This window comes from Balaenoptera acutorostrata, chromosome 21 (assembly GCF_949987535.1).
Source record: "Balaenoptera acutorostrata chromosome 21, mBalAcu1.1, whole genome shotgun sequence".
Taxonomy (NCBI): Eukaryota; Metazoa; Chordata; class Mammalia; order Artiodactyla; family Balaenopteridae; genus Balaenoptera; species Balaenoptera acutorostrata.
This window is the reverse complement of record NC_080084.1, coordinates 26,053,493-26,064,190: the sequence shown is the minus strand read 5'-3', so window position 1 is coordinate 26,064,190 and position 10,698 is coordinate 26,053,493. Positions and strand designations below refer to the sequence as shown.

General features: G+C 52.3%; 1 protein-coding gene across 2 annotated transcripts; it reads left to right on the top strand.

Moving 5' to 3' along the window:
- The first annotated feature begins 8,400 nt into the window (after nucleotides 1-8,400).
- HELT (helt bHLH transcription factor) lies at nucleotides 8,401-10,275 on the top strand. Of its 2 annotated transcripts, none has more exons than XM_028165370.1 (4): nucleotides 8,401-8,427; nucleotides 8,866-8,970; nucleotides 9,245-9,341; nucleotides 9,779-10,275. In XM_028165370.1, exons 1-4 carry the CDS (start codon nucleotides 8,401-8,403, stop codon nucleotides 10,273-10,275), a joined length of 726 nt encoding a protein of 241 aa, XP_028021171.1. The 2 variants fall into 2 exon arrangements, with proteins under 2 accessions (XP_028021171.1, XP_007177933.1); XM_007177871.1 differs by having other exon boundaries at nucleotides 9,776-10,275.
- The last annotated feature ends 423 nt before the right edge of the window (nucleotides 10,276-10,698 follow it).

Here is a 10,698-nt window from a genome sequence, read left to right as displayed (position 1 = left end):
ATCACCCCACTCCTGCCAGCTTATATCTGATTCCCTTCCTGTGTCTGTCTCACTTGATAAACTCCTGAAAGGCAGCAATTGGGTTCTATTTCCCATTGTAATATGAGGGTCCAGCACTGTTTCAGAATTAGACCAGGTGCTCAACCGGATAAACGCATGAGAATCTCAGCCCCGGTACACCTCCTATGGTCTGAATATTATGCCAGGAACTTCACAAACATTCCTTCACTGACTCATCTCAATAGGCCTAGGAGGTAGGTACCATCATCTCTGCTTTACAGATGCAGAAACTGAGGCACAGCAACTTGCCCAAGACCGCTTTGTAAGCAGAGTTAGAATTTATATCCAGATCTCTTTGATGAGCATGAGCATGGCATTTTCAAAAAAACAGTGGCCAACTAGAAGAAGAGGGATGTTGGAGAAGAGTGGGGAAAAGATTGGGTCTTAATTATATAATTTTTAGACAGAGCCACTGTGTGCGTGTACATGTCTGCGTAAGTAGTGATGAGGGTTGGAGTATAGTAAACTAAAGAGGATCTAACTCATAATGCAGCATAAATATATCACAGCAGCTTCAAACTTGAGGCCTGGGAGCAAGGGGTGTTGTGATGCATGAGGGATAAGAAAGGATGAACAGGGAGAAGGGGAAACAGGAAGGAAGAAGAGAGGGATAGTTCTGCCATGTTTGGAAACAGAACATGATTCTCTTTATCTTCTCCCCCACTTCCTCTTGCCCACGCCTTTGCCCCTGTTCTCAGAGCATCAGTGCACAGACGCTATCTCAGCTCCTACTGTGGTACTTGACCTGGTACAGGAGGATTTGGCCTCCAAAAGACACCCGTGTCCTAATTCCTGGAACCTATGAATGTCACCTTATAAAGGCCAAAAAAAGGACTTTGCAGATTTGATTAAATTAAGTGTTTTGAGATGGGGAGATTATCCAGGTAGGCCCTAAATGCAACCATAGGTATCCTTATAAGAGAGGAGCAAAGGGAGATTGGACACAGAGAAGAGGAGACATCGATGTGACCACAGAGGTGGGGACTGGAGTAATGTGACCACAAGCCAAGGAATGCGGGCAGCCATGAAGCTGAAAAGGTAAGAAACAGATTCTCCTCTAGCCCCTCTAGAGGGAGTGTGGCCCTGCTCTCACCTTGATTTCGGCCCAGTACTACTCATTTCAGACTTCTGACCTCCAGACTGTGAGAGAATAAATTTCTCCAAAGTTTATGTTAATTTGTTATAGCAGCCACAGGAAACTAATATTGAATACACCAGCTCTTCCTAAATTACCTCCCTCTCATTCAAAACTTGTTTCTTGACAGCCTTCTTTAGTTTGGTGTTAGAGAGGATCAAAATCCAGTTATATCAATTCACACTAATGAGAGACCCTTAATGCCCTCAGAGGCAATGATGTTTTAAAAGGAGGGCATTTATAACTCCTCGAATTAATGTCTAATTGGTACGATTAGTGTAAAGAAACAAAGTGAATGGAAACTGCTAGCAGTCAGGTGAAAATTTAGGGAAATGGACCAACAAACAGGTAAATTAGGGTTGGGGTCTGCCCTCAAGAACTTTCCCCTTAGTCAGGGTCTTCTTTTCACTTGTGAGAACGTATAGATTCTCCAAAAGTTCTATGTTTGTTCTCAGTGATTCCAGTGTTGCCCTGCACAGTGCCTGGCACAGAGTTAAGTGCTGAATTCTGGTGGTGGATGAATGAGGAAGGCAGAGGGAGAAGGGTGGATCCGGGGTGTCATCCACATGAACAGATGGGGTGTCTGACAGACTACTGCTACTTGATTACTGCCCATACAATGGAATCTTTTAACACTCCTGTAATTTTCTCCTCCTCCTGAATCTTCTCCCCAAGTTCTGTGTTATTTACTGCAACTTACAATAATTTCTTATTGTCAGCAATATATACCTCTAATTTTGTGTGCAAAGTCACCCTGTAAAGCAGATGAAATCTTTAAGCTGTAGAAAGAACTCCCCTCAGTACTCTAAGCTGAAGCTCCCCATGATGACTTCTGGATGTTGCTCAAGTTAATACAGAGCAAAAAGCTGGAATTACCAGCCCCAAAAGAAAAGCCAGTTGCCTAGAAAAATCGAAGCCCAGAATCAACACGGTTCACAATATCTGTAACCTATTTTCTAAGTGATGTTAATGTCAAACTATGGAAAACAACTCCTTCATCTATCATGCAACCTCCCTAAGTGTTCTCACTCAATAGTTATATTTACGCTTCCCCTAGTTAGTTCTTGTAAAAGTCCAAAAATAAATGGTAAAATATGACCCTATGGGGCCCTGTGACAGATTGCCAAAATAATCCCTGAAGCCCCTCTTCCAGTTTTCCTTCATTCATCAAAACTACATTGAGCATCTACTACTTGCAAATTCTGGAGAGACATGCAGGAAATAAAACACTGCACATAGGAGGCAGTACTAAGGAAAATATCGCAAACATCCCATAGAATATTTGAACAAGCAGTGCTACAAAGCCCCTCTTGTTCACAGGAAGCCTTTCAACCTGTGCACTTAATTATTTCCACTTAGGACAGCCTGAAAGTCCCCTCCACCTTTGTTGTTGTCTTTCTAAGCTACCCATTCCTACCTGGCACTTGCCAACTGGTAGCCTTCAGCTGTTAATACCAAATCGTGGCCTCCAACTTCAGCTAAAGTGGTGCTTCACGAACTTTGAAGTGCACAGGAATCAACTGGGGATCTGGTTCAAATGCAGATTCTGATTCTGTTAGGTCAGGGGAGGAGCCTGAGGTTCTGCATCTCTCATGAACTCCCAGGTGACTACTACGCTGCTGGTCTGAGGACCACATTTGAGTAGCAAGTGATTAAGTAAAAAGAACTTCCTTTTTACTGAAAACAAAATACAGCCCACTTCAGAAGGCATCTGATTCTAGAGGCATATGTGTAATGTTTCAGGACTTCCCGTAAGGAGAGAGAAACTGAAGGCATCTGAGCCATTGGATAGACGGTGGGGCTGGTGCCTAACCGTGGTTTCAGAGCTGCTACCTCATTCAGCAAAAACTCAGGTACTGGATCTAAAAATAGAGTTAGAAGGCAAAGAACTAAACTGCGTCAGAGACAAGAACAAAGGAGATACAGACCAAAATCTGGGGAATCATTCTATTATGGATACACTTTTCCCAAGTCTCTGGTCTCCTTTCAGATTTGGGGTTTAGATAAAGGCCGACCCCTTCAGTGTGTGTCAAGGCTGGAGACATCCCCCCCACCGTCACCTGGCTGCTCTGACAAGCACCGTCTCCTGCCACGCACTTCCTGCTGACGTCCTTGTTGAGCTGAGAATACTACTGGTGATCAGAGGGAGCAGAAGAATTTGGGGTGCTGAGCAAGGAAGAGCCAGAGAAGTCACCCACCCAATAGGACGTGTGCCGCACGGCTTCTAGGATGGGCACTGGGGGTGACTGGGCACCGAGGGACTGCTGTGTCGAGGTTTCTGTATCGGGGTCTGACACAAGCACAGACCTTTTCTTCCTTATGAGAGGACACGCCCCTGAGCCATGTCCTTTTCTGAGTGGTGTTCCCAGCCTCTGGCTCACATCAGTGCCCACTGGCATCGCTGGACTTGGGAGAAGCAGGAGCACGTGGACAGAGGCCCAAGGACACAGTGGATGCCTCTGACGGCGCTCACACCAGCCAAAGACAGCAGGCGTCCTACAGAATGTCTGCCAGTCCTGAACCACAGCGTCCCTGCTGGGACTCTCCTTGCAGTAACAGAGGAGTAAACTGAGCCCTTCCCTGGAGGTCACACAGCAAATCAACAAACACTTGAGACAGCGGCTTGCTGTGCGCCATTGTCATTCCCAGTTCCCCTCGTGGCACCTCAGATTCTTCGGTGGGAAAATGGGTGTCGGACTTGATGCTCTTCTGGGCTTCTTTCAGAGGAAGCATCCAACAGCCCCACATTCTGGGATCCTATTCGCTTCAGAAATAGAGCCCAACGTGGGCTCTCTTTGTGCCTTGACCTCCTGGTACTTCAGAAGTACAGGAGAAGGCTTCCCTGGTGGCGCAGTGGTTGAGAATCCGCCTGCCAATGCAGGGGACATGGGTTGGAGCCCTGGTCTGGGAGGATCCCACATGCCGCAGAGCAATTAGGCCCGTGAGCCACAATTACTGAGCCTGCGCGTCTGGAGCCTGTGCTCCGCAACAAGAGAGGCCACGCCCCCGCTCGCCGCAACTAGAGAAAGCCCTCACACAGAAACGAAGACCCAACACAGCCATAAATAAATAAATAAATAAACCCAAAGTTAAAAAAAAATAACACCTTTGATTATTAAAAAAATTAAAAAATAATAAAAAAAAAAGAAGTACAGGAGAGTCAGCCACCGCTGTGTTTTCTCCACTCTCTGACAAGACTCCTCACGTTTCCCCACTTGATAAAATCCCCAGTCCCACTAATGAATCTAAAAAGTCTGTGTATTAAGATGGGAGGAAGAGGGAGAGATTTGAAATCACGCAGAACACTTCGTCTTAGAGCAATTTGGCTGAAATTACCAAATACCCACTAGATTTTTTTTCTTTCCATTCATTGCCCCTTCCCCTTCCCAAGTCCATAAACCTTCAGTTTCTAGAGTTGGAAAGAAACACAAAAGAATCCATTTTTCAGTGTTTGGAAGCTGTATGTCAAATCTATGTAGCTAAAAAAAAATTTTTTTTAAGTAAAAATAACAATATTAACAATCATAAACATTTTCTGTTTATGATTGCTGTATTCTCCAACAAAGGTCTTCAGACGCCAGGAGTCTAAGTACAGACTACTATTGAATTAGCATCATCTAATTTCTAAGTAGTCTTCCTTCCTAGCTTTCCTTTGATTTTGATGCTAATGTTTGAATCACTTGAAATGGTCATGCTGTTGAGTTGAGGGGCTTCTGAACTTGGAGCCTTTTTTCAGCCTCGCACACCCTGGGACATACTGCTGGCCACCAAGCACTGGGTGATGTCACCTGTGAGAGGGAGCGTCTAAAGGCCCCCATCATTTGCCTAATTTTGGTCGATTTAACAAACCTCAGGCCAAATACTGGGGCTTTTTTACGGAGAGTGAAGCTTTCTCAGCGATGAGAGAAACTATGAAATGAATGAAAATATCACACAACAGTACAAACCCCACAAAACACCACTATGTGAGAACCGCTGCAGAATTGATTTCCAGGCAAAGTAAAACCATTAATTGAGTAGGTAGGCCTTCTTTTAGGTGCTCTGCCTATATTTACTTCCTTCATCCCAGTGGCCACCTTGTGACCTGGTAAATACAGTAATTATCTCCAATTTACAGAAGAGGAAACTGAGGCACGGCAAGATTCAGTGAATAGCCCGAAGTCTCACCCAGCTGGTAGGTGGTGGAGCTGGAATTTGAACGACTGTTTGGCTCCAGGGACCATAGTTCTTCATTATTCTGCTCTCATTTTGAGTGGAAACTAGGTCGCCATCAGGGAACACTTTATCACCATCCTGGGAAGGAGGATTAAAGGGAAGATGACTGTGAGGGTCCCAGCACCCCCCTTTCTGGCAGCGTGATTCAAGCCTTCCTGCCAGGAAGACAAAAATAAAACACACCCTTCCCCTCACCTGAACGGGAAGAGGCTTTCCCAGCCTTCCAGAAAGGGCTGCAGACCCAGAGGACCTGGTGAGGATGGCCACCCCTCCACCCCACTTCCACTCACCCACCCACCTTCATTTGGGCCCCCCCCAAGCCATACGAGGGGACTTGCAGCCCTGGGCAAGATCTGGAGCCCAGCTCCCAAGCAAACACGGGAAATTAAACAGCTTGCACAGAATGAAGTTTGGCCCGTAGAAGGTGCCTGCAGCTGGCGGTTAACACCAGCAGTAAGAGGATCAACTCCTAGTCCGCGGGCTTAAAGAGGGGATGGGGGTGAGAAGTGTGCGCGCTCCCTTTTACCCATTCACGTTAGTTAATTTGGATGATAAGGGTTCGTGTTTAATCCCCTTGTGTGCGAGTGAATATACTGAAATCGACAACCTCTGAGAGGGCACCGGCGGCTGGCAGAGCAACCTGCGGGAGGGTGTGGGTCATGTCCAATCTGGCGTGGTAGAAAAGAAACGTCGAGAGGAGACTGAGAGTAAGAAGGAGAGGGACACCCTAGGGGTGCGTGGTGCGGACCGAGCCCCACACCTCCCAGACTGCAGCAGGTGGGCCGCTCGCTTCCCCGAGGCCCGGCCCGCCAGGCCCGCCTCTGCGCCCTAGGAGCCCCCTAGGTGCCACTGGAGAGCAGGGCTCCCCCCTAGCCACCTCTGCCAAGGACTGACGACACCCAAAGGGAGAGCCCGGGCCCTGCCGTAGTCCAGCAGAGGACAGAGAGTTTAGGCGAGGTGGGGAGCAGAAAGGGAGGGAAAGTTGTGTCAGAAGAGGTCTCGGTTGCTCTCAAATGGAACAGGTTAGAAAAAGGTGAGAGCTCAGCGGCTCCGGAGCAGGTCATAGAACGAAAAGCATTTTTACAGTTTCCATCTACAAGAAACCTGGCCCCCACGCACCGCCCGCAAGCCTGGAGCCCCCAGAGCGCGGGTTCCGGCGCAGCAAGTGCGAGCCAGGCCTGGCGGTCGGGGAGGAGGCCCCCGGCTGCGGGGCCCGGCTGCCCGCAGAGGCGCAGGCGGAGCAGAGCTCCCAGCCGTCGCCGCCCCCCTCCTGCCCCTCGCGCCAGTCCAGCAAATTTCCTCCCTCCTTTCGGTTCGTGCCTTCCCTCCCTCCTCCTCCCCCGATATTCGCTCTCTAAAACCATAAAAAAGAGATCAACCTCCCTAACTTCACGGAGCCCTTTTCAGTGACAAATATTGATGCCCAAAGTGTCTGCGCTCTCCCGCCCCCAAACTTTAAGGCGCCCGCGAAAGGGAGACATAAAAAGTTAACAATGCTGTGAAAATATGTTTGCAGAAAATAGACAATCGTTGGATTAAACGTATTCAAGTATGAAATAATGCCTTTTTGTGTCAAAACTTGGGCGATGGGCGGGTACAAAAGTTCCCTGTGGCAGCTACTTGCTCCCTTTGTGAGCCGTGCGCTTTGGCGTCTCCACTTGGGCGCATTACTTAGAGCCCTCTAAGCGCGATTGTTTCTCCCTTTCTAATGACATTTACCGGATCAAAACATGCTGTTAATTCGATCAGAAGGCTTCACCCTCTCTGACAAAGCCACAATAATTTCTCCTGAAGTTTGTTAAATTGACCAAAATTAGGCAAATGAATAGGGGTCTGTAGGCGCCCCCTCTCGCAGGTGACGTCGCATAATGCTCGCCTGGGCCAGCTGCATTCCCCCTTTTCTTCTCAGCCCACTCTTCTCCGTGTTGCCCCCCAATCCTCCCACCACCCCCCTCACACACACACACACACACACACGCACACACACTCTCACACACACGCCTGCCTGTCTTTCCTCCCCCCACCCTCTGGCATTATTAAAATTTAGCCCAATGAAACTATTCATACTTTTCAATGGACATTTTCCGTATAGGATAATAGGCTACAAATTGAGCCTCTTCCCCCCGCGAAGAGAGAGCCCGAGGGGGGGAGAAAAGAAAGGCGGCGATGTGGTCAGGGAGTAGGGGGGAGCGTCGCGTGCCAAAGACCTGCGGGAGGGGCGAGGCGAGGCGGGAGCCTCTTGTGCCCGCCGCAGCCCCACACCTGCCGGGATGTCCGGACAAATAAAGCGGTGTAAACAAAAAGGGGGGAGATGGACGTGTCACCAAGTCGTGTGAGAAAAGCCTGGGAACAAACGGGGCGCCTCCGTCTCCAAGAGCTCTCCCTTGAACCCGGCGGAACAGCCTATTAAAGGCTTACTTAATTACTTTAATGACTCTGGACAGGCTTTAAAACGCACTCGGCGCTGGGACTGCGGGCTTGCTGGGATTTGTAAACAGGCAATCGTGTGAGACTCAGCGGTGGGACTAAAGGAGGCGACACTGTTTTGTGAGGGTCCTCGCCCCCCGGCGCCCGCGGCCGCTGCGCCCCTGCGCTCGCTCGTCCGCCGGCGCAGGTTTACCGCCTCCTTCCCGCCCCGGCTGTTGCCATGCTAATGTTATTCCCCCGCCGGTCACGTGTCCTTTGAAGGGCCACGTGGATTAACAAAGCTGATCTGCCCCCAGCTCGCCCCCCTCGGCTGCTAATTTTTTTTTTCTTAACTTTAAAAAAAACTGATCTTGAATGCATGCATCCCCCAAACGCAGCTTCCCTAATCCTATGGAACAATTCAAGTCGTGAATGCACTTGGAGCCCTGGATGACCGCTTTATAAGGCAGCCCCTGGTAGTTGGGAGGCTGCAGTCTACCTGGGACACTCGAGGAGGCACACGAGGCGAAAAGTGGACGGGTGCCTCGCGCCACCACCTCTCCCGAGGGCGCGTACTGACCAGAATGTCAGGCAAGCTCAAGGAACGCAAAGTGAGTCGGCTGAGCCCAGATGGCTCTTGCGCCAACAGGGTGGGGGCGTCTGACGCCCGCAGCACCACCTGGCTGGACCGACGGGCAGGGACATTATCACACGGGACTTCTCCTGGAGAGGAATCCTGAGTGGTTTGGGAGGGGGAGGAGGATAGAGAGAAGGGACTCCTCAGTCAGGGAGGAGCCCATGCCTGGAGGCTGGCGGCCACCTCCCCATTGCCCTGGTGCTCAGCACGGCGGTGTGGCCCAGCGGACGTTGGAAGGGGAGCGCACCAGCGCGGGTGTGAGAAGGCAGAGCTCATGTGACCCACTGTGGAGGGACAGGGGCCTGAGGCGAGTCCCTGGGCAGCGTTGAGGGCTGGGAGACAGTTGTGCCAGCCGTGCCTTTCACGACTCTCTGGGCAAAGCCATCCTAAACGTACAAACCTCTGTTCGCAGAGAACCCCCGTTTCCCACAAAGTGATAGAAAAGCGGAGGAGAGACCGGATTAACCGCTGTTTGAACGAGCTGGGCAAGACGGTGCCCATGGCCCTGGCGAAGCAGGTAACGTCGGCGGCCGAGAAAACGGTGCTGGCGCTGGGGATCCTCTGCCGCCACTCTCGGCAGCGATGCCGGGAGTCTGGAGCCGGAGAGGGCCTTACACGTGTGGGCTCCCTTCCCGGGTGCCTGAGCGCTGAGTGAGCCCCGGGCGGCCCTCGCGCAGATCCACAGCACCGCCCCACTCGCTGGTCCTCTCCGGATAAAACCTTGCACCCAGCCTGCCCGGGTTGGCCAGCACCCGCTGGGCCGCTTCGAGGAGCCCTTCCTCCTTTTGCAGAGTTCCGGGAAGCTGGAGAAGGCGGAGATCCTCGAGATGACCGTTCAGTACCTGAGAGCCCTGCACTCCGCTGATTTTCCCCGGGGAAGGGAAAAAGGTGGGCGCGGGTTGCGCAAAGGGGAACCTGGACGGGGACCGCGCGCCACACAGAGACCTGGGGGCGGGAGTGGGAGTGAAGCGGCGCTCGCGAGAGGTCTCTCGCTCTCTGGATGCTGCCGGGGCGGGGGCGGCGGCGGGGTGGAGGTGGGAGCTGGCTCCTGTGAAAGCTACGGGGACTGGAGCACAGGTGTCTGGGGATACAGGTTCCGCGGCCTCCTCTCAGGTGGGGAGGGTGGGGTCAGACTCTTAAGGAAAAGGAAGTCGCTAGCTGGCGTTTTTCCAGTCTCCAGAGTAACAAGAGGAGAGGGCGGGCGTCCAACGGGAACTCCGGCCAGGAAACGTGATGGGCGGTGCTTGGCCCCCGCCTCGCGCTCCCGGTCGGAAAGGGCGCTCACGGTTTTTTTCTTTCTACGGTTTTTCTCGCCCCTCCAGCAGAACTGCTAGCGGAGTTTGCCAACTACTTCCACTACGGCTACCACGAGTGCATGAAGAACCTGGTGCATTACCTCACCACCGTGGAGAGGATGGAGACCAAGGACACCAAGTACGCGCGCATCCTCGCCTTCTTGCAGTCCAAGGCCCGCTTGGGCGCCGAGCCCGCCTTCCAGCCGCTGGGTTCGCTCCCGGAGCCGGATTTCTCTTATCAGCTGCACCCAGCGGGGCCCGAGTTCGCAGGCCACAGCCCTGGTGAGGCGTCCGTGTTCCCGCAGGGCGCGGCCCCGGGGTCCTTCCCCTGGCCACACGGCGCGGCCCGCAGCCCGGCGCTGCCCTACCTGCCCAGCGCGCCCGTGCCGCTTCCGAGCCCCGCGCAGCAGCACAGCCCCTTCCTGACGCCCGTGCAGGGCCTGGACCGGCATTACCTCAACCTGATCGGCCACGCCCACCCCAACGCCCTTAACCTGCACACGCCCCAGCACCCCGCGGTGCTCTGACGCCGACTCGCCCGCAGATTTCTTTGCGCTTCGGGCGCTGCCTGGGAGAAATACTGTATATTGTACAAGTGTAAATACGGTGCCAACAAAAGAGCTGGGTGGGGGAAGGCCAAAAGCGAAAGAGTCTTCTGAAGGATCTCCCCCCTGGCAATAAACGTTTTCTGAAGGTCCCAGACAGATGGATTTCTTGTTACCTTCTGCTCTTCCAAAACCCACCCCCTCCGAGGTGTCTCGGGCGCCAGGCTGATAGAGGCCAAGGTGACGGCCCTCAGTAGTCTGGGTGGGGAAGGGGGCGGTCGCTGCGGTGTCTGAGGAGGCGGGGAGGCTAAGTGGAGGGGTCGCTTCCAGGCTGGATTCGCGTTTCCCCCGGGGCTCCAGACCCGCACCTGCCTCGGGCGCGCCTTGGGCATTTGCCTCGGGGAA

Bases quoted from the DNA above. Each gene is read 5' to 3' on its own strand.
- HELT (XM_007177871.1), top strand. From the start codon at position 8,401: ATGTCAGGCAAGCTCAAGGAACGCAAA. The intron at 8,971-9,244 runs GTAACGTCGGCG...CTCCTTTTGCAG, and splicing joins CCATGGCCCTGGCGAAGCAG to AGTTCCGGGAAGCTGGAGAA. The intron at 9,342-9,775 runs GTGGGCGCGGGT...TCGCCCCTCCAG, and splicing joins TCCCCGGGGAAGGGAAAAAG to CAGAACTGCTAGCGGAGTTT.